At 42.6% G+C, this 27,121-nt stretch overlaps 2 protein-coding genes and 1 long non-coding RNA gene across 13 annotated transcripts in view; 1 reads left to right on the top strand and 2 right to left on the bottom strand.

The window, feature by feature from the left end:
- The window catches only part of LOC115109713 (CUGBP Elav-like family member 2), a 73,020-nt gene extending 66,421 nt beyond the window's left edge, over positions 1-6,599 (bottom strand). For 3 of the 11 annotated variants that reach the window (XR_003860541.2, XM_029634969.2, XM_029634971.2), the window contains exon 1: positions 5,197-6,598. Coding sequence is in view for 9 of the 11 variants with exons in the window: in XM_029634969.2 (XP_029490829.1) it covers positions 5,197-5,312 (116 nt within the window). In the remaining 2 variants the exon portion in view is untranslated. Of the gene's footprint in view, positions 1-851; positions 947-1,282; positions 1,368-5,196 lie in introns of those variants that run through there. The other 8 variants (XM_029634973.2, XM_029634974.2, XM_029634970.2 and 5 more) reach the window with 7 other exon arrangements.
- LOC115109715 (uncharacterized) lies at positions 51-10,593 on the top strand. The gene is made up of 4 exons (XR_003860543.2): positions 51-148; positions 1,549-1,652; positions 4,725-4,813; positions 5,079-10,593. It is a non-coding gene; the product is annotated as an uncharacterized LOC115109715 (long non-coding RNA).
- A 3,159-nt stretch (positions 10,594-13,752) lies between these two features.
- LOC115109711 (transcription initiation factor TFIID subunit 3-like) lies at positions 13,753-27,104 on the bottom strand. Its single transcript, XM_029634967.2, has 7 exons — positions 26,761-27,104; positions 25,452-25,703; positions 20,770-22,667; positions 20,603-20,685; positions 18,657-18,885; positions 15,123-15,229; positions 13,753-14,879 (listed from the first exon to the last, which is right to left on the bottom strand). Exons 1-7 carry the CDS (start codon positions 26,924-26,926, stop codon positions 14,765-14,767), a joined length of 2,850 nt encoding a protein of 949 aa, XP_029490827.1. The 5' UTR covers positions 26,927-27,104; the 3' UTR covers positions 13,753-14,764.
- Between the last annotated feature and the right edge of the window lie 17 nt (positions 27,105-27,121).

Genomic DNA, 27,121 nt, shown 5'->3' with positions numbered 1-27,121 from the left:
TCACATGAACATGCATAAATCCATCATCCAACAACAGCTGCGAGTTGGACAGGTCAGGGGTCGAAAGATTTCCCATGAGCATTATGACAAACGTATTTGTTGCCACTACAAAAAAATGTATTCCGTCTTGCATGGAAAAGGGAAACTGGTGAGAATGCTCCCCGTCTGTCCTTATCTAGTAGGAAAGCATATTATTTGTCAGTCACCGTGTTTTAATGCAAATCCATTGATCAGACCATTTTATAATCACTATCTGGGCAAAGGATTTGTTGTAAAAGGTTTAAAAGGCTACAAACAGCCTATGTATGGCCCCGTATGTTTCCGGAACTTAACTACAGAGCCAAGCCCATATCTAGATATAACTAGGGGGATTTCAGAGTTAACTGTGACTAGCAACGTAGAGCCTTGAGCTTCATACCCTATCTATGGGTGTGAGTTGAAATCCACTCATGGTAAGCCGAATTAGCCTAGGGGGCATTTCTGAAAACAACACGCCTGTGTTGACTGGCTTCCTTTGCAAACAAATCTATGTGGCGGTCACACGATTTTCATTAAAATTGCTCAACAACAAAAAAATGTACCACGTGTTCCTGCAAGCCACCCTACACGAACCTCCATTACGGGAAATCGATTTGTTAACGGGGAAACTAGCTACAAAGACGTAGCAAACTGTCTCGTCGTAAAACACGCCGAGTACAAACGCAAGAAATACCTCGCCCCCCCCGCAAAAAAAAAAACGTTTTACGTCAACTGTTACATTACATAGCGACTGATGTGCAACGCTTGCCATCGAAAGCGTGGCAACGGGTAGTAACATTGTTAGTTGGAAGTAATTTTCTGTCATGACCTACCCGAACCGACGACTCCGTTGCTGTTCTGCTCAATCAAGCAGCATTAAAAAAAAACAAAGGGCGGCTGCCTCGTGTGCACGTTTCTCCCGCTCGCACAGTAAACACACAAGCAACCCCAGCTTGTATAAACTTTACAATGACGAGCCCGATAATGTCTGCAACGTCTTAACTCCGGAAGCAAATGTCACTCGACTACCATTTCCTTAGCTAAACCGTAAACACATCAGTGAACTACCGTATAACGTTAGCGAGCTTATAGTACCCCCTCTTTTTTTTAGCCTTCTAACTCAAAACCGTGTCGATGTGTGTGGCGCGTTGGACGCGACTTCGTGTGCGGGGCGTTCTACATTTTATCTGCAAATTCATAAAAAAATGTTGACAAATACATGTCGGTTATGATTAGTCTTAAAAACCAGGCATTTGCTACTTACTTTGTGTCTTCCGAGCTCATCAACCGGCTTTCGACCGTCCTATCCGGAAGAAAATCCAGACCACTGTATGCCGAAGTCATGTTAACGAGCTAAGGTACAAGCCACCACGCCGTCGTCTTTCAACAATGAAAGTAACGGCTTCGAGATTCAACTGCTGCGCGACCACAAAACGGAGTCAGGGAGAGGGGGGGCCTTCTACTCTAAGCAGCAGAATGCGAATACTAAGTCATCAGAAGCGATTGACATTCGTCTTCTGCATCCCCCAGCTCATTTCTCCTCCAATCGCCAAATTGAAAAAGAAACTACAAGCGAGCTGTCAACTGCAGGGAGAGCAAGAGAGAGAGGCGTGACTACTTCTGTTCCCTGTCAAGTAAGTAAAAACATTTTTGACTAGGCTGGGGTTCCAGTTATTTTTGTTTGCACGTCCATATAATCCATACTTTATTTTACTATTTATTGTCAGTCTATTTGAAGTAGGCAGCAGTTTACACAAGCATATTGGTACTTTAACCACCCATGGCTCAATCTGACCTAAACGATATGCTTGTGAAATATAGCAGGTGTTGATGGAAGGAAAAGGAGATCCCAATAATCCCCTGGCAAGACTACAACAGAACCAAGACAGACAAAAACAGAAAGAGATGGATGTTTATATGTAACAAAAAAGCTGTCAAAACAAAAACAGCTATTTTTGTACCCTGAAGAGGGTGGATGGGTTAACAAAAAAAGGGGGGAAAAGAGATGGACATTTTGTGAGAGGTAAGAGATTATCAGAGAAAGTAAAATTATATAGCGAGCCTTACCCAACCCCATTTCTTGAACCTTGACTACAGACCCAATAGGCCAATACCATTTGCTAGAGAGGTAAGAGATTATCAGAGAAAGGAAAATGATAGGCTATGGCAACCCCATTCCACGAGTCCTTAGCTCAAGCACTTGGCTATTATTGAACCAGTCAAGTAGTAATAGGAAATCCCCTTTCTATAATACTTCTCTCCAATAATTCAAATGAATACTTTAATATAATTTAATATTCAAATACTCCAAATGTTTTGTTATGGCACTCAAATCCGAGTCCCACCCTATTAGTGTCTGGGCCAGTATTCAAAAAGCTTGTCAGAGTTTGAGTGCTGGTCTAGGATCAGGTCGCCCCTGTCCAAATTATATTAATTTGTATCTAAAAGACAAAAGGATCCTATATCAGCGCTACTACACCGAGACTCTTTGTGAATATTGGCCAAGAAGAAAAGATCATTCAAATACTGTTTTTTTCCCCCAGTCATCGTGAGTTTTTGTATGTGTCCCAAATGGCACCCTATTCCCTATGTAGTGCACGTCTTTTGGCCAGAGTCCAGCTTGCCATTTGGGACATAACCCATGCTTCTATACGGGTCACAGGTCATGTTCCCCTTTTGTGGTATTGCTGTTGTTTTCTTGGGGAGGGGGCTGTCTTTCTTTGTTGAACTCGACTTGCTGGGCGAGGTTTCCCTATACAAACCCCCATCGAGGGGGGGACAGATCACAATTGTCAAGTACTGTTTGTACCACAGCAGAGCAGAACAGGCACCAAATGGAAGAAAACAGACTGAAACAGAGAGGGAAGGACTAGCTGAATTGTTTAATAAGAAATGCTTGTTTTAGCTTTCCATTGCAAAACATTTTGCTACGTTGTGCCCTAATGATACAACCCATAGCAGAGAGGGGCTGATGGCCTAATTAACTGGACTGGAATGGTTCATTCTAGCACTCACAGCAGCTGCACATTCATAATCCCCTAAAATATTATTGGGAGTGTCTCACCAAGTTTCAAATTTCAAGTTTTATTAGTCATACGGGATACACATGGTATACGTCGTCCAACAAAATTCCTACTTGCAGGTTCCTTCTGCAGACTCACTGATAAGAAATATCCTATTTGTGAAATCCCGGTTAATCCTTGTATCCAAAGCAATTTTCAATGCAGACTACAGTGCAGATTGTGTTGATTTTAGCGTTTCAAAGTGTTATGCCCTATGCATAGCCGACATACATACAATATGACTGTGACCTATTTTACCATATAGGCTACATTCAGACAGGCACATAGTCTATTATGAACGCCCATTAGGATTTAGGGGCTGGGCTGCTATAAAAAGCATCTTATCAAAGCATCTCTTGGTTCAGATATTATGTTGGAATGTTACGCATTTGGACTCTAATCTGATATTACTATCTCACACAACATCAAAGTATGTGTGAGCTTTAGACTAGGCTATAATTGTGTTTAATCATTTTAGATCTCCGAAAATCTCTCTAAGAAGATACATTGCAAGAGGGACATGACAGCCCCCTTGTCTGGCCATTTTAAATGACAGCCCCCTTGTCTTGTGGTGGTTATTAGTCTTGTGGAACCAGACAAGTAAGTCTCTGAATATTACATCTACCGTAGTCTGGCATATGAGATTAGTTGGGTAGCCTACAGTACATCACAGTTCCCCATTGTACACTAAATGACCCATCTATTTATGGAAGAAAGTATAAAACATTGTGCTGGAATATTAAAAAATAAATACTATTTTATTGTTGCAATGGAACCATGTTTCTTGGAATGGATTGTATAGTTAGTTATTGGTTGCCGCCTCTTGACGTTAGCCTCATATGTTTAACCTCTCAGATTATTACTATCGTAATCCTATGGTAATCTCTACACGTACCATATGCCTTCTTTGTTTACATCTTCCTGTTCTGTGGTAGTCCCACGTTGCAAAAGAATATCTGGACGATCCCTGCCCCCTACAAATCAATTCATCTAGCATTTGACTTGCACCCCTTCTTAACCAATGGTGAAGCGGGTCAAGTAAAAATAGGCCAACTGTACAGAGCAACCCAAATGGGTTACATCATCTATGTTTGTATATGTATCGTCATGAACTTGCTGCCTGCCTATCTGCCTGGCTGACATCATTTCTCCCAGCTCTGAAAGCACTTGCAGAATGGCGACCAACTGAAGCTGGTGCTCTCAAAATGGAGAAGGAGTGGGAGAAGATCTGTGTATGACTCAATGTTCTAATCTGAATATAAATGCAGATTTTTTGTTATAGCTCGGCTGGCTGCCATGTTGGTTAACACTAACCTTATCAGATTAGTTTGAGTTAGGTTTTTGGTGCTGGTAATACTGGTTTATGCAAATGTCTTATTGGATGATGTAAATGTTTCTGTGCCCTGCAGTAGATTTGCAGTTTTATATTGGTTTTGTCTGAAGGTGTTAGGGCAAGGCCTGGATGGATGGACTTGTTCGCACCACTGTCCTCTTCAGTGGCCTCTCTTTCATACAGTGGTAGATCCCTGTCCCTGCATCACTGACTGACTGACAGACTGACAGAGACCCATTTCTTCATCTTTTAATTGTGAGGGAAGGTCACGCCTATTTTTTATTTATTTCTTCAACTTCTTTTCATTTCAGGGAGACGCAACTTTCCCGATCCCCGTGGACAAATACATCAGTATTGTGTATTCACAATACATTGGTTTTGAGTCATGTAATATAAGAAGGTAAATGTATTTATTCACATTTGATTTGATGATAACTTCAATCAACAGGATCAATATGAGAGTTAGTGAAGATGACTGAAGGGGGTGGATTTTGGGCAGGGGGGAGATTTTCCCCCAGATCACAAGATAGCTTGTATCTCTTTTCCTTTCAGTGAAAAACATACACATCACAAATCTACTCTAACCCACCATGGCATGAGAATGAATAGTTCAACTGAAAACAATGAATTGGTCCTATAACAATATCCATTATTCACCACCACAGGGACAAATAATCATTATAAACACTGGCTAAAGCCCCAACCACAACAAAAGCCAGCCAGGCTAGATCTGACTCATTCATTCTGAATGAGGGGCCAACCCAACATCCAAGGACAACGTACCTCAGAGATCCTAGGTCCTCATTCCTGACGGGGACACCGGAGGCAGAGGGGGGACAGCGCATGCCGTTGACGTATATGCTCTGCACCAGGGCTAGCTCCGACGAGTGTTCCAACATCGCACGGTACTCTTCCAGAAAAATCCACCTTCTTATGTGTGTTAAATGGACACTTCTCTTCTTCTCACTATTTCTCCCTCTCGCCTCTATCTGGGTTGCTTTTTTTCTCTCTCTCTATTTCTCTCTCGCTCTCTCTGTTTTTCACTCCCGCCCCTCTCTTTCTCTCCTCAGATTTAGTGCAGTCGAGCGGCACACACCCCTTTTGCTGACTGGCGTAGCTGAAATAATCCTTTTTGACAGCTCATCGTGGGCTAATGCATTGTGCAGCCCGCGGCAGACCGGTTCGCAGGCTGCAAAGCTGCGGCCACAGTAGTACTCTTCCTCTAATTGACACCCATATTAGGAAGAGTCCAGGAAATTGGACCCGGGTGATTTATTCCTACTGTCAGACTGGGCAGACTGGGATGCATGGGGAAAATAAGGGGAAACGTCTGCAAAGTTTGCCAATGGATCTCTGGATCTGTTTCTTTCTCAGGTCCTGGGATTGAGTGGGTTGTGGTATGATCCCTGTTTCAATGTTTTGCATGTATTTGAATGCTTGGATACAGGAGAAATACAGGCCAAATGTAGGTCGATACCAGGTGTTGTTGTTACAAAGGAAATACTGTACATACAGGCTAAACCTCAGGTACTGTACTTGTGGCAGGAATCATAGTGTGGTCCAACCAAAGTCTGTGTCAAGCAGGGAAATCAATCCAACAAGCAAAGCACCACACCCTTTTTAGAACCGATGCATGAATTTGTATGTAAAAAACTGGATTCTGAAGTGTCAAACTTCAAATGTTGAAATGATTGAAATGTTCTAACAACTCCATCTACTAACTCTGCAGATCTTTTGGTCGAGATTTAGTCCGTGAAAACGCCAAATATTTAACACCAGGGAACATTCATTGGGGCACAGCTTTTATCCAAAACCCTTATCCAGTCCAGTCATACCATCACTTTCTGAATAATCTTCTTTTAGACAGGAGGATGCGCATATGTCACATTCTTCACATTCCCTGGACTGACTGATTATAAACCAGAGGATGAGAAGAGGGAGGGGAGAGAGGTACAGGGAGCGACAGAGGAGAGACACAGAGAGGGGGTGATGGAGACCTTTGTGAGAGGGGGAGACAGAGCCAACCCTGTCTACCTCTGTACCCTCTCTACAGTATGTTGTCATTATTACACTGGTGCAGAGATGGATAGCATAGCTTGCTGTATGTTTAGTCAGAACAAATTCTGGTAAGCATGGCTATCTTTTAATAAAGGAAGGATTACGCTAGTCTCCTCTCTGATGGCATTTTGTTTGCATGTTGAGCCTAACATGAACAGAAATCTCTCTGCAATACTTTGCTATATGAAATATAGCCCCATTTTACGTTCCAAATGGCACCATATTCCCATATAGTGCACTACTTTTGATCAGAGCCCTATAAGCCCTGGTCAAAAGTAGTGCACTGCAAATGGAATAGGGTGCCATTTGGGATACACTCATTATCATATCCCATGGCAGTGTAGCATATTAGTTGTTTGACCATGTCAAATACTAGTGTGGTCAGTTGTCATATCTGTTTGTAGTATAGCCAACGGTTCTTCTAACGTGCGTCTATTGTCTTGTTTGGCATGACAACACACGGTAGAGACGTTGGCTATAGCACAAACAGATCTGGTAACTAGGCCAGTCAAATGCATTCTCAACTACTTCACATAAGACACACACACACACACACACACACTTGAAGGACAGTTTTACATAAAGTGTTGTCACAGACCCTGGAGGCATTGGCCACCATCAACTGACAACAGGAACCAAAACATGATGAGGCATACCCTTATGTCGTTTCAAATTACTGCCCTAATTTGCATAGCTTATACACCTACAATAGAGTTACCAAAATTAAAAGAAGTATGGCATGCAGTGAGATAATTTCCTGTTTATAACTTTATGTAGTTTAAAACTACTGCTTTAGTACCATAATTTGCATGGCAACTCATCATAGTCCATTCGGACTACACCACAGTGCTATCAAAGTGAAGAGTATGGCAGGAGTACAGTAGGCAGAGGAAATAAACTAGAAAATATTTCACTATGGCATGCAGCCAGATGACTTCCTGTTGATGCATATAGTTCCTCTTTTTATTCCAGGTACATAAAGAAACAACCTAGTGTTTCAGTCTTACAACTTTAAGATGAGATTTGCTCTGTAATATCCTTCTCGGACTCAGAGCCCAGGAGAAAATAAATCTAGGCCTCTGACCCCCATAGGCGTTCTCTCTTGCTCTCTTTCTCATTCTCTCTCTCTGACTTTAAGTAGGAAAGTCATTTGAAACAGGGTCATGTATGCTGTGCAGTACATGTGGGTGTGTGTGCTGCATGTGTGCCGAGCGGGTATCATAGGGGATAAGACTGACATGGTGAAGGGGATCCTCTGATCTGAGCATAAATCCCTCTGGTTTCAGCCTTGCTCTTTCTTGCACACTTAGTTTCCACTGACATAAATATTTGAACGCTGATGTTGAAACCCTAGCTAGTCTTTGTGATGTGTTGCTGCACCACATAAAGCAGAGAGCAACTAAAGTTATTGTGTTCTTGCACTAAGTGAACATACAGTATCTCCTGAAATACCTCTGATCCAAGTGATACATTCAACAGTAGGTTTGATTCTAATGGACGAAAATTGATTTTGAAAGTGAAGCTGTATCTATTACAGAAACATTGAAATTAAATTATTCAGGAACTAACATCCATTTCAACGTAACACTTTCCAGAAGGTGAATAGAATCTGAAAGGGAAGACTGCACATCTGTAAACTAACCACATGTGCTAGGCTACTGAAAGACACATGAAAGGGTTTGAGACCTCTTGTCTGTCAGTCTCTCTCTCACTCTTTCGTTCTCACTCACGTGCTCCCCATGACCCAAAGTGACAGAGTCGGTTTGTCTGGTGACTCAATGTTCACTAGCACTTGCAGAAATACTTTTTTATGAAACCGGAAAACAACTACCAGCAACTTTCTACGGTCAGATTGTGAAACTGCTGTCTGTCTGTCTTGTTTTGTTGAAACCTCCATACATTATTTTGTGAAAATGAAACCTCCATCCATAGGCTTTGGTTTTGGGTGTTGGAGGTGTCTGATAGCTTTCATTGGGTAATCTCAAATCAAATTGCATTGGTCACATATACATATTTAGCAGATGTTATTGCGGGTGTAGCGAAATGCTTGTGTTCCTAGCTCCAACAGTGCAGTAGTATCTACTAGTGCAGTAGAATCTAAAAATTATTCACAATAAACACACATCTAAAAGAATGGAAATGGGTTGGCGCCTCCCCTTGGGTTGTGCCGTGGCGGAGATCTTTGTGGGCTATACTCTGCCTTGTCTCAGGATGGTAAGTTGGTGGTTGAAGATATCCCTCTAGTGGTGTGGGGACTGTGCTTTGGCAAAGTGGATGGGATTATATCCTGCCTGTTTGGCCCTGTCCGGGGGTATCATCGGATGGGGCCACAGTGTCTCCTGACCCCTCCTGTCTCAGCCTCCAGTATTTATGCTGCAGTAGTTTGTGTTGGGGGGCTAGGGTTAGTCTGTTATATCTGGAGTATTTCTCCTGTCTTATCCGGTATCCTGTGTGAATTTAAGTATGCTCTCTCTCTAATTCTCTCTTTCTTTCTCTTTCTCGGAGGACCTGAGTCCTAGGACCATGCCTCAGGACTACCTGGCATGATGGCTCCTTGCTGTCCCCAGTCCACCTGGCTGTGCTGCTGCTCCAGTTTCAACTGTTCTGCCTGCGGCTATGGAACCCTGACCTGTTCACCGGACGTGCTACCTGTCTCAGACCTGCTGTTTTCAACTCTCTAGAGACAGCAGGAGTGGTAGAGATACTCTCAATGATCGGCTATGAAAAGCCAACTGACATTTACTCTGAGGTGCTGACTTGTTGCGCCCTCGACAACTACTGTGATTATTATTATTTGACCATGCTGGTCATCTATGAACATTTGAACATCTTGGCCATGTTCTGTTATAATCTCCACCCGGCACAGCCAGAAGAGGACTGGCCACCCCTCATAGCCTGGTTCCTCTCTAGGTTTATTCCTAGGTTTTGGCCTTTCTAGGGAGTTTTTCCTAGCCACCGTGCTTCTACACCTGCATTGCTTGCTGTTTGGGGTTTTAGGCTGGGTTTCTGTACAGCACTTTGATATATCCGCTGATGTGAGAAGGGCTATATAAATTTCATTTGATGAGAAATATTTGCATATTGGATCAAGCAATGTCGGAGTGGCATTGACTAAAATACAGTAGAATAGAATACAGTATATACATATGAGTTGAGTAAAGTAGTTTGTAAACATCATTAAAGTGACTAGTGTTCCATTATTAAAGTGGCCAGTGATTCCAAGTCTATCTATATAGGGCAGCAGACTAAGGTGCAGGGTTGGGTAACCGGGTGGAAGCCGGCTAGTGATGGCTATTTACCAGTCTGATGGCCTTAAGATAGAAGCTGTTTTTCAGTCTCTCGGTCCCAGCTTTGATAAACCTGTACTAACCTCACCATTTGGTTGATAGCATGGTGAACAGGCTGTGGCTCAGGTGGTTGATGTCCTTGATGAGCCTTCCTGAGACATAGGTGTCCTGCTGTAGGTGTCCTGGAAGGCAGACAGTTTGCTCCCGGTGATGCATTAGGCAGACCGCACTACCCTCTGGAGAGCCCTGCGGTTGAGGGCGGTGCAGTTGCCATACCAGGCGGTAGGATGCTCTCAATTGTGCATCTGTAGAAATTTGTGAGGGTGTTAAGAGCCAAGCCAAATTTCTTCAGCCTCCTGAGATTGAAGAGGAGAGAGAGAGGAGAGGGGGGGTGGGAGAAATCTTAACCACCCAGCACCATAAGATACATTTTGCTAAGATTATCAACAGGACTAGGCAGTCATGGTCATCACGAGAGGAGGAGATCATGTACCTGTCTACTGTCTCGTATATCACACCAGAGAGGATAGTTTGCTTGTAAAAAAGGATTTGCACGACATTTACATTATTACTACATTAGTAGGGAAGAGCTTGTTAGGGAAGAGCTTGTATAAGTCCAGTTTAATTTCAAATGCCAAACTTGTGCACAGAATGTTTGCTTGCACTTAACTCTGTACATATAATGCTTCATGGCTTTTTATGAGTATGTATGAGCCTACCACACTTTCTTACAAAGGCTGTTGTATAAACTTTGTTACATATTGAAATATTTGTGTAATGTTGAATGAATGCATTGTGTTGCATAACCTGATAAAGCTAGCAGAGAGCCATGAAAGCACATTTTTATTCATCTGTACAAACCACCTTAGGTCATTAATGAGCTTATTTTGCATGTGCAATAGGACACTTTTTACTTATCTTTTTCCAAGGCCAGTCCCCTTTCACTTCCTCCTTGATTTCTTCACATCAGACAACCTCGTGTGTCTCTTCTCCATTGAGGGCCAGCTGTGTCACACACACACTTTCTCTATCTCATAATGTTCTCTAAAGGCCTATGTGCAGCATTACATTATTAGCTCTCACCTTCACTACCCACCCACACAACACAGCCCAAGCATGACAGTATAATGCATCAGTTCTGCTTCCGGGCCTGGCCAAAATAGTCAGTTTACTGTGAAAATTTCATCAAGATGAAGAGCCCACATCATCTGACTCAACTGGTCTAAAATAGACCAAGATGAAATGCCCAGCGTGAGATGTACCAAGCTGTGACAGGCAGCAGAAACATATACTGTAGCGAGTTTTCTCCTTAAAGGTGTAAATTAATCCGCAATAGTTACATCTGTTCAATGGTTATTTCATTGAACAGCTGTAACTATTGCAGATTACACCTTTAATAATGAATGAAATGTATGCCCATTTGGAATACAGATTGTGGCTTCAAATACCTTCAAGATGTGACAGACAGCAGAAACTAATACTGTAGCTTCTTGAATGTGCAATCTGTGATAGTTCCCGCTGTTCAAAGGTTATTTAAATTAATTATATATTATATACCCATTGGAGTACAGATTGTAGCTTTAAATACCATCACGATGCAAGTTACAAACTAAGTGCCTCCCAACTCATGGAGTGACAGAAAATTTAAATATTGCCTGTTACTATGGAGATGAGTTCCCATGCTGTTGCTATTCTTATTATTTGCACAGGTACTCTTATACACTGTACATAAGTGAGTGATAAGTGATCTGGAGCTCAAAAACAAACAGCAACATGCTTTCTTCCTATACAGACTGCAAAACAGAAACCTAAATTCTGTTTTTAATAACACCAATCACCGGGTGTGAGCAAATTATTTTGTGATCTCTGGAAGTGTTTGGTTTTCTTTTTTGCTGTTCAATCAAACATTGCGCTCAGCATTTTACCGACAGGTAGAAAAGCAACAAAATATTCCTCTGCCTGATGTAGGCCTCATTATAAACAAATCAGAAATAAATTTACTAGTCTATTATCAATCCCATAGCACCTGTGGTTTGTTGCGTCATGGGGGAACAAGACAGACACTTCAAAAGCAAGTCTACTGTCATGATTACAGTTCAAAGGCAGTAAATGAAGTTCTCCAAATGGGCCAAACTGTATACCAGAGAGGTATTCATTCCAGTTTCTACATTCAGTATTTGGGAGTATATGCTTTTTGATGAGCATGCTGTGAGCAAAATGAATTCCACTTCGTCATGCACCAGAATCCAAAACATTGTATAAGAGCTTCTCTCTCATGTCTTCTTGGCATGTGAAGATACCTGCTAGTTCCTGCATTAAGAATGACACCATGTGGTCATATGGAGAAATGCAAAATCTGAAGAATTGCTGTGTAATGATACATAACTGTGCTGCATATTGCCTGACAGGAAAACCATGAAATGGGCAAAATGTTCACATACACCCATCATATACCCTGCTCTTATACTTTTGACTCTTATCTATCCTGATGCCTAGTCACTTCTCCCCTGCCTACATGTACATATCTACCTCAATTACCACGTATCCCTGCAACTTGATACTGTATGGTACTGCTGTATATAGCTTCCTTCTTGTTTTTTGATTTTTCTTATTTAACTCTTGCATCATTGGGAAAGAGCTTCTAACTAAGCATTTCTCTGTAAGGTCTACTACACCTGTTGTATTCGGCGCATGTGATGAATTCAATTAGATTTCTTTTAGTGTATTACCACACCAGGAAGACATTACTACTTAAACATTCTGAACTCAGCTTTACTATAACATCCTACCTACCTTAGGCTTTTTAAGCATCATAATAAGAAATAAAGGTTCATACAGGTTTATAATAAGAGATAAAGCATTACACCAGTTGGCTTTAAGTAAAGTCAAATGTTACCGGAGAGTATACTTGAACATTCTACACTAGGCTTTAGGCCTACTTGAACATTCTACACTAGGCTTTAGGCCTACTTGAACATTCTACACTAGGCTTTAGGCCTACTTGAACATTCTACACTAGGTTTTAGGCCTACTCGAACATTCTACACTAGGCTTTAGGCCTACTCGAACATTCTACACTGGGCTTTAGGCCTACTCGAACATTCTACACTAGGCTTGAGGCCTACTCGAACATTCTACACTAGGCTTTAGGCCTGCTCAACATTCTACACTAGGCTTTAGGCCTACTCGAACATTCTACACTGGGCTTTAGGCCTACTCGAACATTCTACACTAGGCTTTAGGCCTACTCGAACATTCTACACTAGGCTTTAGGCCTACTCGAACATTCTACACTAGGCTTTAGGCCTACTCGAACATTCTACACTAGGCTTTAGGCCTACTCGAACATTCTACACTAGGCTTTAGGCCTACTCGAACATTCTACACTAGGTTTTAGGCCTACTCGAACATTCTACACTAGGCTTTAGGCCTACTCAAACATTCTGCACTAGGTTTTAGTACTTGAACATTCTATTAGACTATACACTAGACTTTTGGGTGCCAGTCCATTTCTGCTCTCTTGCCAACTCCTTATGGTATTTGGACATGCATAAGGAGTTGGCAAGGGAGCAGAAACATTTACTCAAACACTCTGCACTAGGCTCTTCTTGGTTGCTACAGCTGAGACGGCTAGTGGTTCACCTCCAGCTGGTGACAAGGATATGTTTTGAGCAGTATGACTCCCTGCTCCTCAGACAGAAATACAAAGAAGGCAAAAATGACATACTACTACTTCTTCATCAAAACATCTTCTGATTAATTGTACAAATTCAAATTCACTGTTTTGTTAAAATATTTCCACTGTATTTTCATGAATTAAATGCATCAAAACAAAGGAAAAAAATGTATAGGGAAAGGTTCAGAATTGCACATCAATGTAAATGCATGAAGGAAGATAGAAGTGCGTATGCCCTCAAATGATATCAAAGTAAAGTTGCGTACAGAAAAGTTAGGTACAAATGAGTGACTTCTTTTGAAAAAAAAATGATGGCAATGAGACTGTTAGGCTTTAATATTGTAAATATCAGCAAAATGAGATACGTGTACAACGAGCACAGCTACAGTATAACTGATTTGGGGGACAATTCATAAGGGTGAGAAAAAAAATGTAATTAAAAAAATATACAGAAAATCATTAAAAAAAATAATAATAATAATAATTTGGAAATGGATTTAACAAGTCAGAAGACTCCTAACAACAGAACGCACTTGGCTTGGTTGGAAGTTGGTATTTACGCATTTTATAATACACACAAATGCAGTTACCTTTATATACATGACATATTTAAATGATACTGCAGAAAACCGGGGGGATCTGAATCTGTCATTCAGTTTGATGTTATTGACCTTTTTGTGGAAATACTAGCCTTGTTCCCAGATATGTTTGTGTTGTCTTGCCATCTCCAACTCAAGCCAAAGGCCATAGGAGTTGGCAAGACAGCACAAACAGATAACGGACCAGGCTATGGAAATACTAACAAAACAACAAGAATAATATGAAGATGGATGAATGTAGATTTCTCTCTATACCATGCCAATGCTATCTTTGACAACATTGAACTCAACAGTGATCGGTTTGGAACCACGATGATGGAAAGGCATGATCTCTGTGACGACATCACACCTACAGAACGCTGGGCCAAGGGCTCGCACAACAAAGACTGCGTCCTAATTCTCCCGATTTAAACAAAGGTGGAAACTCTCTCCAGCCAATGCTTACATCAATCCAATGCTTTTAGTGTGCAAGCCACATGCACACTTTGGGAGAAGGGTACAGAACTAGGACATAGCCTTAAAAGCTGAGGTTGGATATGTGCTGGTTAAAGAGTCTGTTAGGCTCATGTCATTCACTAAAATCATCATGTGTGAATGTCTTATCTGTCATGTTTTTAATTTCTTTCTTTTCTTTTTTTTTTACAGCAGTGCCAAAAGTGTTCCAGTATGGCTTGAAGAAGCAGTCAGTCCAGCTAATGAAAAGTCCAAAGTGTGCTTTGTTTAGCGTAGTCTCAATGCACTTTGTGTTTCCGCTTCTTGTGTTTTTTGTCCTTCTTCTTGCCAGCACACTTCACACAGAACCACTGCTGGTCCTCGGGAGGGGCCGAGACCATCCCAACACATGGCCTGAGGAGAGAAGGACAAAATCGGTGAGTGAGTGAAGAAAGGAGGGAAGTTAGAGGGATATAAAAGGGATACATACATAGTAAAAGTGGATATCAGCTTTCCACAGTGCAGCATAAGTATATTTTTTAGGTTCAACAACTAGTATCCAAGTAAATGTTCCTCACTTCTGCAGCAATAACTAGTCATATCAGCTGGACTGAACCACAGTAGATAAATTAATGAATGAAGCAAAGCCTTTCTTACCAATGGTACCAGTCATCGCAGTCATCACAGCCGATCATGGGACTGCCGTCATCAGGCTTGTTGCAACCAGGACAGATCCAGATCTGGTTCCCCAACTCATCACGAATCTACGGAGAGAAATTGTAAGCAACAAGACACTCAGGACTAAAATAAGAATATACAGTTGAAGTCGGAAGTTTTACATACACCTTAGCCAAATACATTTAAACTCGTTTTTTCACAATTCCAGATATTTAATCCTAGTAAACATTGCCTGTTTTAGGATCGCCACTTTATTTTAAGAATGTGAAATATCAAAATAATAGCGGAGAGAATTATTTCTTTCAGATTTATTTCACATTCCCAGTAGATCAGAAGTTTATATACGCTCAAATAGTATTTGGTAGCATTGCCTATAAATTGTTTAACTTGGGTCAAACGTTTCGGGTAGCCTTCCACAAGCTTCCCACAATAAGTTGGGTGAATCTTGGCCCATTCCTCCTGACAGAGCTGGTGTAACTGAGTCGGGTTTGTAGGCCTCCTTGCTCACACACGCTTTCAGTTCTGCCCACACATTTTCTATAGGATTGAGGTCAGGGCTGTGTGATGGCCACTCCAATACTTTGACTTTGTTGTCCTTAAGCCATTTAGCCACAACTTTGGAAGTATGCTTGGGGTCATTGTCCATTTGGAAGACCCATTTGCGACCAAGCTTTAGCTTCCTGACTGATGTCTTGAGATGTTGACTGATACAGTGGGGCAAAAAAGTATTTAGTCAGCCACCAATTGTGCATGTTCTCCCACTTAAAAAGATGAGACAGGCCTGTAATTTTCATCATAGGTACACTTCAACTATGACAGACAAAATGAGAAAAAAAATCCAGAAAATCACATTGTAGGATTTTTAAATGAATTTATTTGCAAATTATGGTGGAAAATAAGTATTTGGTCAATAACAAAAGTTTATCTCAATACTTTGTTATATACCCTTTGTTGGCAATGACAGAGGTCAAACGTTTTCTGTAAGTCTTCACAAGGTTTTCACACACTGTTGCTGGTATTTTGGCCCATTCCTCCATGCAGATCTCCTCTAGAGCAGTGATGTTTTGGGGCTGTTGCTGGGAAACACGGACTTTCAACTCCCTCCAAAGATTTTCTATGGGGTTGAGATCTGGAGACTGGCTAGGCCACTCCAGGACCTAGAAATGCTTCTTACGAAGCCACTCCTTCGTTGCCCGGGCGGTGTGTTTGGGATCATTGTCATGCTGAAAGACCCAGCCACGTTTCATCTTCAATGCCCTTGCTGATGGAAGGAGGTTTTCACTCAAAATCTCACGATACATAGCCCCATTCATTCTTTCCTTTACACGGATCAGTCGTCCTGGTCCCTTTGCAGAAAAACAGCCCCAAAGCATGATGTTTACACCCCCATGCTTCACAGTAGGTACGGTGTTCTTTGGATGCAACTCAGCATTCTTTGTCCTCCAAACACGACGAGTTGAGTTTTTACCAAAAAGTTATATTTTGGTTTCATCTGACCATATGACATTCTCCCAATATTCTTCTGGATCATCCAAATGCTCTCTAGCAAACTTCAGACGGGTCTGGACATGTACTGGCTTAAGCAGGGGGACATGTCTGGCACTGCAGCATTTGAGTCCCTGGTGGCGTAGTGTGTTCCTGATGGTAGGCTTTGTTACTTTGGTCCCAGCTCTCTGCAGGTCATTCACTAGGTCCCTCCGTGTGGTTCTGGGATTTTTGCTCACCGTTCTTGTGATCATTTTGACCCCACGGGGTGAGATCTTTCGTGGAGCCCCAGATCGAGGGAGATTATCAGTGGTCTTGTATGTCTTCCATTTCCTAATAATTGCTCCCACAGTTGATTTCTTCAAACCAAGCTGCTTACGTATTGCAGATTCAGTCTTCCCAGCCTGGTGCAGGTCTACAATTTTGTTTCTGGTGTCCTTTGACAGCTCTTTGGTCTTGGCCATAGTGGAGTTTGACTGTTTGAGGTTGTGGACAGGTGTCTTTTATACTGATAACAAGTTCAAACAGGTGCCATTAATACAGGTAACGAGTGGAGGACAGGGGAGCCTCTTAAAGAAGAAGCTACAGGTCTGTGAGAGACAGAAATCCTGCTTGTTTGTAGTGACCAAATACTTATTTTCCACCATAATTTGCAAATAAATTCCTTAAAAATCCTACAATGTGATTTTCTGGATTTTTTTCTTTCTCATTTTTCTGTCATAGTTGAAGTGTATCTATGATGAAAATTACAGGCCTCTCATCTTTTTAAGTGGGAGAACTTGCACAATTGGTGGCTGACTAAATACTTTTTTGCCCCACTGTAAGTGTAATGTAAACTTCCGACTTCAACTGTACATCACACATCCAGCCTAGTGTTGCACAGTATACCGAAACATCGGTACTTTTTCGATGTTAGAACATGAAAAACGGTTTGGTAAAAAAAAAGAAGAGAGATTTTGGTAATTCTGCCAAATGTGTCTGTGTCAGTGCAGCCGATGTCCCCTGAACACTTTACAATGCAAGAAAATACTGGTAGCTTCCATATTTGTAGGCTAACTTTCCTTGCTAGCTTACAGCTGAAACTAACATCAATTCACTACTCTAGTACTTTGTTTGTGATAATATGCAAACTATAATGCGAAAAATATAGTGATTTTAAAGCTGATTGCAACTACTTTATTAATTCACTTAAAATCGTTCTCTCTCACGTGTCTCTCCCAAAGATGACCTATTTCCTCAGCGAACTGACTGTGTATGAGTAGGGCTCCGACCACCGTCCCCCTCTTGCCTTGTGAATGAGTCATTACTGGTTAAAGTAAATGTCCAAATATGCAAATGTTGATGATCAGTACAATAATATAAGTCCCGAATGGAAGTAAAACAGCTTGTTTGTAATCTTTAGCCCGATGATATCATCCAAAACATGCTCACTAACTCAATGCAACACACACTCCTATTGAATATGTATTTACCTGAATTGTGACTCAGCCGAAGCTACATCTTGATTTACCCAGTTCATCAATAGAGATTTACCATTCAAATAAATTGTCATTATTTTGTTATGTAGTTAGATTGTTTTTACCAAAGTCACATTGATTGTATAATTTATTCATTAAAGCATACATGTCCGTCTCTGAACAATTTGACTTACATTTTTTTTTTTATGTAATGATGTTGAACTCAAAAGATGCCCAGCAACTGAACAGAGCAATAGCTGAGTTTCTCTGTCTGGATCAAGGGCCATTCTGTGACTTTGGCTAATATGCCTGCTTTTTTTTGCCTTGGTATCGAGTATTGTGATACTAAACCTGGTATCGAAGTCAAAATTCTGGTGTCGTAACAACACTCGTCCAGCCATGCACTGCAGACATCATAGTAAAACTCCTTGTAGGCTATTCCCTGATGAATTTGCTATCACAAAAGGGGTCCCCGGCCCCAAAAAGTTTGAGAACCCCTGAGATAGAAGATAGGCATGACAGATACATCATTTTGTATATGGTTGAGGTAGAGGGTCTGACCGGGACTCACCACGTATGTTCTGACAGTTTCAGTGATCACACTGCGTACAGGCAGTTTGCTGGAGGACAGAATGGAGGCAGGGGAGAGCAACGAGGGTACAACTGGAGACAATAGTGGTGGAGGTGGTGGGGGCTGAAGGCGACTGCCAGGTCCTGATTTAGTGGCGGTGATCTTGGGTGCTGGCATCTTGGGTGGCGGCAGCGGTGGCTCGGAATTGGGAACCACCTTACTGATAACTCTGGAGATGGATATAAAGAGAAACAGAGGGGGGTCAAACCAGAGCCTATGACACACTACTGCATGCAGATCAACAATACAGCTGCCTTGCAGCACAGAGCCAACAAAATTTGTCAGGTACATTATTTCTATGTATGGTTTCATATGTGTCTGTGTTTTGTATGTGCTTGATGTAACTGTATGATGTGGACAAATTAGAGTGCATTCGGAAAGTACATTCCAGCCTTATTCTAAAATTGGTTAAATTGTTCCCCCCCCCCTCATCAATCAGCACACAATACCCCATAAAGACAAAGCAAAAACAGTTTTTTTTAAAGAACAACAAATATCACATTTAGATAAGTGTTCAGACCCTTTACTCAGTACTTTGTTGAAGCACCTTTGGCAGCAATTAGAGTCTCGAGTCTTCTTGGGTATTAAGCTACAAACTTGGCACACCTGTATTTGGGGAGTTTCTCCCATTCTTCTCTGCAGATTCTCTCAAGTTCTGTCAAGTTGGATGGAGAGCATCGCTGCACAGCTATTTTCAAATCTCTCCATAGTTTCCATTGGGTTCAAGTTCTGGCTCTGGCTGGGCCACTCAAGGACATTCAGAGACTTTTCCTGAAGTCACTCCTGCATTGTCTTGGCTGTGTGCTTAGGGTCGGTGTCCTGTTGGAAGGTGAATCTTCGCCCCAGTCAGAGGTCCTGAGTGCTCTGGAGCAGGTTTTCATCAAGGATCTCTCTGTACTTTGCTCTGTTTATCTTTCCCTCAAACCTGACTAATCACCCTGTGTCCCTGCTGCTGAAAAACATCCCAACAGCATGACGCTGCCACCACCATGCTTCACCGTAGGGATGGTATTGGCCAGGTGATGAGCGGTGACTGGTTTCCTCTAGACGTGACACTTGGCATTCAGGCTAACAACTTCAATCTTGGTTTCCTCAGACCAGAGAATCTTGCTTCTCATGGTCAGAGTCCTTTAGATGCCTTTCGGCAAACTCCAAGCGGGTTGTCATGTGCCTTTTATCTTAGAGTGGCTTCAGTCTGGTCACTCTACCATAAAGGCCTGATTGGTAGAGTGCTGCAGAGATGGTTGTCCTTCTGCAAGTTTCTCCCATCACCACAGAGGAACTCTGGAGCTCTGTCAAAGTGACCATCGGGTTTTTGGTCACCTCCCTGACCAAGGCCCTTCTCCCCCGATTGCTCAGTTTGGCTGGCTCTAGGAAGAGTCTTGGTGGTTCCAAACTTCTTCCAATTAAGGCTGATGGAGGCCACTGTGTTCTTGGGGAGCTTCAATGCTGCCGACATTTTTTGGTACCCTTCCCCAGATCTGTGCCTCGACACAATCCTGTCTCGGAGCTCTACAGACAATTTAATCGATCTCATGGCTTGGTTTTTGCTCCGACATGCACGGTCAACATTGGGACCTTATATAGACAGGTGTGAGTGAGCCTTTCCAAATCATGTCCAATCAGCTCGACTCCAACTTGTAGAAACATCTCAAGGATGATCAATGGAAACAGGATGCACCTGAACTCAATTTCAGGTCTCATAGCAAAAGGGTCTGAATACTTACGTAAATAAGGTATCTCTTATTTAATCCATTTTAGAATAAGGATGTAATGTAACAAAATGTGGAAAAGGTGAAGGGGTCTGAAAACTTTCCGAATGCTCTGTAAGTTAAATGAAGGGACATATATATGGACAGAAAGTTTAATTGAATTGAGAAACATACATTTTGTCCTGGCCAGCCCCAACCCTTAGGGTAAGCCTGGGGATGACTGGTGATGGGACAGCAACTGGAGTCTCCACCCTCACCTGTGACAGAAGAAAGGAGAGCAACCAGTTAGTCACTGTTACAAACGCTACACTATAAATCAAAACTGGAAAAACACAAATTACCTTTTCCAGCCTAATCCTCTCTTTTTCCTTCTCTTTCTCCTTCTCCCGTTTTTCCTTGTCTTTCTCCTTCTCTTTCCTCTTCTCCTCTTTCTCCCTCTCCTTCTCCTTGGACTTTTCCCTCTCCTTTTCCTTCTCCTTGTCTTTATCTTTCTTCTTCTTCTTCTCCTTCTTGTCTTTCTTCTTGTCCTTCTCCTTGCTCTTCACATCCTTTTCCTGGAGGATAGGCGGTAGAGGCGGCAGCATGGAGGGGATGCGGAGACACGTCGATGGGCTGAACAGGGCAGGCATGTCACTCAAACCGAACGGGGTGAGGGAGGATATCTTCTGCCGGTCCTTACCCTTGTCCCGCTTGTCTTTGCCCTTCTTGCTCTTCTCCTTGTCCTTTTTTTTGTCTTTGTGTTTGTCCTTCTCCTTCTTACCACTGCCATCCCCTCCATCTCGCGACTTGATCTTGATCATGGAGCCCTCTGGTCCGCCAAACCCTGGCCTCTGACCCAGGAAGTGTTCCCTGAGGTCATCGTCCTTGTTACCGAAGTCCTTCCACGGCATCTTGGCCTCCTTGGAGAAAGAATCTTTGCTCTTATCCCTGTTCTTATCCTTGTTCTTCTCTTTCATCTTCCCCTTGTCCTTATCCCTCTCTTTATCTTTTGGCTTCTCTCCTTTCTCCTTCTTCTTCATCTTTGTCTTCAGCTCCTTCTTGAGTTTCTTCTTGATGTCAGCCGAGGAGACAAGCTTGTTCTTCTCCTCGTACATCTTCAGGAGGGGCTCAGGGGTCGGGGGCGAGGCGGATGCTGAGGACAGGTATGATTCGCCTTGGGGGTGTCCCGCATTGGGACCTCCCTGGTTTACTTTACGTAGGACCTCATTGATGGAGTCGTCCATGGTCCAGTTCCCGGGGCCACTGTCTGCATTGAGTTGAAGCGGCGTAGAAGTGTCTTTACCCAGGCTGTTGGCAACCAGTGAGAGCTTAGGCGTTCCGCCTGGCTCCATGATAGTAAGCCTCCGTGGAGAGGAGAAGCCATCACTCTCCGACTCGGAGCCTGATGAGAAGGCAAACGGGTCAGGCTCTCGCTCAGCGCATGCCCTGGCAATCACAGCGTCGATAGAATCGTCAATATCAGCGTTGTCGCCGCCAGGTTCGCAGAGTTTATCAGAGACGAAACCCGCCAGCTCGCATTCCTCCAGGCTTTGCCGCACGTGGATGTTTTCCTTCCCCATCCTCTCGCTGAGGGCCGATAAGGGAAGTCTCTGTAGGGCCAGGGCCTGAGCCTCTGCTTTTCCCTGGGAGTGAGAACCAGATTTGACTCCAGAACCAATCTTGGGGCTTTTGGGACTTTTAGGGCTCTTGGTCCGACCCGGGGACTTTTTCCGCTCCTTGGAAGATTTGGGCGAGCGGATGGGGCTGCCTGACATTGCCCCACCAGCATTGACCCCCTTTGGGGACTTAGTCCGTGGCCTACCAGGGGATGAGCCTTTGGGCCCTTTGCGGCCTTGACCGCCATGAGACTTATGATCAGAGTGTCTCCCTGGGGTCACCGGCTGGGGTCTGAACAATGTCGGAGGCCCAGGTGTCTCTGGGGACAGAGACATTGAACCCATGCTGTCGTGGGAATGGGAGGCCATCATGCCTGGAGGGACACGCTGAGGGTTGAGGGAGGTGAGGGGCTCCCTGGGCTCCATGCTCCAGTCGGGGCTGAAGCCGGGGTGCATGCGAGGCCTCTTGGAGGTAGGCATCATACCCATGGCGGCGTCGGGGCTGTCCAGGTGTCTCTTCACAGGGTGGTTCTCATCGTTCACCACCTCGTCGTCATCCATGTCCTCGTCTGTATCGTCCAGCGGGACCTGCATGGCCTCGGCAGAGGTGCCCATGTCAGCCAGGGCTTCCTCCTCCTCCTCTTCTATAGATGGGAGAAGAGAGAGAGGGAGAGAGGATGAGACACAGCAAAGAGAAGTAGAGGGAGAGTGAGAGAGAAAGTCAAAGGTTCATCACTGTCATTCAATCAATCTCACCCTCTGATTAGTATTGTATTAAAGGACAAAGAAAAGAAAAAAGCATGGATTATCTGTCCATCGTAACCCCATTAACACACAAATGCACACACACGTGTCTCACGTAGGGCTGTTGCAGTGAACATATTACCACTACTCCATCAGTCATGAGTCATAACCGCAGTCAAACGGTCACGGTAATTTCCTCTTAGGCACTCTGGACATGCATTCAGTACCCAACTCGTTAACAACTGACAGGTGCTAATGGCCTGGTACTCAGCGCTCTATTGTCCCTCTAACCACTCCGACATCAAAGCAAATGCAATCGAAAATCCCATCAAACAGTCATCATAACAGTATCATGCTTTTAAAACTGACCTCACTGTGATGATCAATTTGAAGAAAGAAGTTAAACAACAGGTTGAAACTGAGTGGAAAACATGGTTATTGTGGATGTTGTTTCAAAGCCTAACACAACTAAATGGGCAATGCTTTCTAAGATTAAATCAAAACACTATAAGCATACAGTGCCTTCAGAAAGTATTCATACCCCTTGACATTCCAAATTGTGTTGTGTTACAGCCTGAATTTACACACTATACCCCATAATGACAAAGTGAAAACCTGTTTTTAGAAACTTTTGTAAATGTATTCAAAATGAATACTGAAATACCCCTGAGTCAATACGTTAAGGAATCAACTTTGGCAGTGATTACAGTTGCAAGTCTTTCTGGGCAAGTCTCTATGGGCTTTGCACAATTGGATTGAACAATATGTGCCCATTATTCTTTTCAAAATTCTTCAAGCTCTGTCAAATTGAATATTACTATTCTGTACTTCCTTCTTTTCACTCTGTCAATTAGGTTAGTATTAAGGCGTTACGAAAATGTTGTTGATCCATCCTCAGTTTTCTCCTATCACATTCAATAAACTCTGAAACTGTTTAAAGTCACCATTGGCCCCATGGTGAAATCCCTGAGTGGTAACTGAGTTAGGAAGGACGCCTGTATCTTTGTAGTGACTGGGTGTTTTGATAAACCATCCAAAGTGTAATTAATAACTCCACCATGTTCAAAGGGATATTCAGGTTTTTTTTTAAAATTTTTTTTAAACCGATCTACCAATAGGTGCCCTTCTTTTCTTTTCCCCTGGTCTTTGTGGTTGAATCTGTGTTTGAAATTCACTGCTCGACTGACGGACCTTACAGATAATTGTATGTGTGGGATACAGAGATGAGGTAGTCATTCAAAATATGTTAAACACTATAATTGCACACCGATTGAATCCATGCAACTTATGTGACTTTTAACTTTCTTGTTCAGGGGCAGAACGACATATTTTTACCTTGTCAGTTCGGGGATTCAATCTTGCAACCTTTCGGTTAGTAGTCCAATGCTCTAACCACTAGGCTAACTGCTGCCCCAAATGTAGATGTAGATTAATGTAGATGCATTTGTCAGGGTGGCTTTTAAACATGTATAAACATTCAGAAAAACATAATTCCACTATGACATTATAGGTTATTGTGTGTAGGCCAGTGGGAAACAAAAGTCAATTTAATCCTTTTATTATAATTTTTAAAATTATTTTTACAAACAAAATGTGGAAAAAGTGTGTGAATACTTTCTGAAGGCACTGTATTAGAGCTTATGCATAGGCCTATATGAGCCCAAACCAGAAAAAAAACAGTATTAAAATAATTATTATGCCTTTATAGCCTAATACGCATGGCAGAAAACATATATATATATATTTTTTAAACAATTTAAGAGGTCTTTGATACATAATTGGTCTAGCCTATACTCCAAAATTAAACTAATTCTAGTACTGGACTGTATTATGCATACTGGATGGGCTGGTTACCTTATGTTACGCTCCAAACTTTCTATCCATGAGACTGGGAGAGAACATATAGGTCTAGGTGATGCTGTTGGCTCATTAATTGTGGAGGGTGGCTTCGAGTTAGCCTACAATTATAGTGCATTTGTATTTTGAATAGCCTAGTAATAAAGGCATTTTTTATATTTTCATAATTAATAGGCTGACATTTCCTTTGGCAATAGAATACCTCACCACTGTACGTTTCCATCTCCGCCTCTCTCTCCTTCATTTCTTTCTCGAGCGTGCGCAGAGAGAGGGGCTGTCAACAGTTTAATGCAATATGTTTCATTGTGAAAACACTGCTATCAACGTTCCAGAACAGATTTCACTTGGTTTCCCAAATTAAGCACTGGGTAGCTGCAGGAACACTGTTGGCGAGTCTATGGCACACAGAGTTTTGGCGGAATATAACCTGTCGCACAGCAAGAGGCTGCATGGTCCTCAAACAGTGGTTGATACGTGTAGTGAAATAGGCTAAGCATATAACATACATTCTGTTCTTCTGAAATACATTTTCTTCATATCATGATTCTTTAGACCTGTCTAAAATAAATAATAGATTTATTGTGATGATGCATATTAAACCAATGTATTAGACTTTAAATGTAGATGTTCCAAAGGCGAGCATCAGCGGCTTGTATGTGTGGAGGCCTGGAGATGTTAATGGATTTATGTTAATTGATGGTCAATTACCGCGAGGCCGACAGTCATTTACATGACAATAACCGGCTGAGGAAGTTTCATGACCGCCACAGCCCTAGTCTCACACACACAGTTCCCTCAGACACAATTAATATAGTTAAAGTCCTCACCTTCTTGCAAAGAGACCAAGGGTGGCATATAATCTGGAATGTATTCCCTCCTCTCCTCGGCATCCCCCCGTACCCCCACTCCAGGCTGAGGGAACTGCAGCATGTTATTTTTGCTGAGGGGGAAGAGAGGTGTCTGCTGGGAGAACCCCACAGGCTCCAGGTTATGGACATAGTCCTCCAGCTCAGACAGGCTCACACCCAGCAGTCTGAAGGCCTGGCCCACGTCCTCCAGTACTGGGTCTGTTCGCCCATCTAGGACGAGAGGAAAAGTGCATGCATGAGACCTGATCAAACCTTTATGTTTCCTTCCCTTCTATGAATGCATATATGATACATGTACTATAGATGGGTTAGCTGATAGCGTAAAAAACAATATTTACGCTTCAATGGGGCAGAAGTCTGTGTTATTGTGGATCTGGATGGCCAAATAGTTGGCAACAATGACTAGAAGCTTCTATGTGGGGGATCGTAGGTGGCTTGTTTCAGTTAGTTTTATCTTGTTCTTGATACCATGTTTTGTTTTGAGGTGTCACGCCTATGCAATATAGCTCAAATTAGCAAGCTAGAAAACCAACAGCTGTAAGTACATATTTGAGAGACTAGTGCTCATGACATTATGCAAATTTACATAAACATTGGAGACGAAATCAAGTTGACATGTTGTCAACAATCTAAGCCAACACGGTCTGTTTTGCCCCATAGTTGTGCATGGGTCGGTTGTATACACACTACAACAAACTAACTGAGTGAAGTATTTTACACCATTGCATGACGTAAGAGATTTTCAAAAATCAGACAGAAGTTATTTTTTAGACCATCAATTATGCCTTCAGCAAATCATTGATTAAATTCAACCCGGGAAAGTCAGTGGCATTTACAGCTAACGTTACCTAGTCTTTTTTTAAGCCCATTTCTAAACAAGATGCCACACTGTTTTCATTGGAACTACAGTATGTTAGAACACTCCCCCATGTTGACATCTGAGCTAGCTAGTTAGCACACACACCACAGTATGACCCGTTTCAAATTGAGAAACAAACATGGTCATAAGCGACTAAATGTATATCATGACTGTAGTTAGCTAAACATTAAATACATGTAATGCTTGGGAAAGTACTTTTGCAAACCAACCTAGTCATTGTTTACATGACTAAGAGTTAGGCTAACTTTACTGTACATGTCTCTGACATTAGCACTAGGCCTTGATTGGAGGGGGCGCTAGTCACAGAGCGTGGAATAAACAACGCGACCCAATACCTAGACAGATTAATTTAATTTACAGTGGACATGTCTGAAACACAGTACTTACATAGCTCCGAGTATCGATGACAACCCCTGGCTAACTGCTGGATATATCTGTGAAGAACATCGGAGAGCAGGTCGCAGGCTGTGAGCTGCACTGCATCCCAGCCCAGCGCTTGGCAGATCTGCGCCACCGACACACGCAGCAGCGAGCGAGCATAGCTCTCGCACATCTTGCTGACTTTAATAACGGTCCTAGTTTATTCAATCCAGGCTATAAAACATGCTCCTGGTCTTCATGATGCATGAAAGACGTGCAGGTTGTGAACAAAACGCTCGATGAGGGATACTTCTGACATCTATTCGTGTATATATGTTGGCGCTCTTGCCAGAGCCGCCATCTTGTTTCCACCGATAAAAAACCCATC

Source organism: Oncorhynchus nerka, linkage group LG25 (genome assembly GCF_034236695.1).
Source record: "Oncorhynchus nerka isolate Pitt River linkage group LG25, Oner_Uvic_2.0, whole genome shotgun sequence".
In the NCBI taxonomy this organism is placed as follows: domain Eukaryota; kingdom Metazoa; phylum Chordata; class Actinopteri; order Salmoniformes; family Salmonidae; genus Oncorhynchus; species Oncorhynchus nerka.
This window is presented reverse-complemented; position numbering and strand designations above follow the sequence as displayed.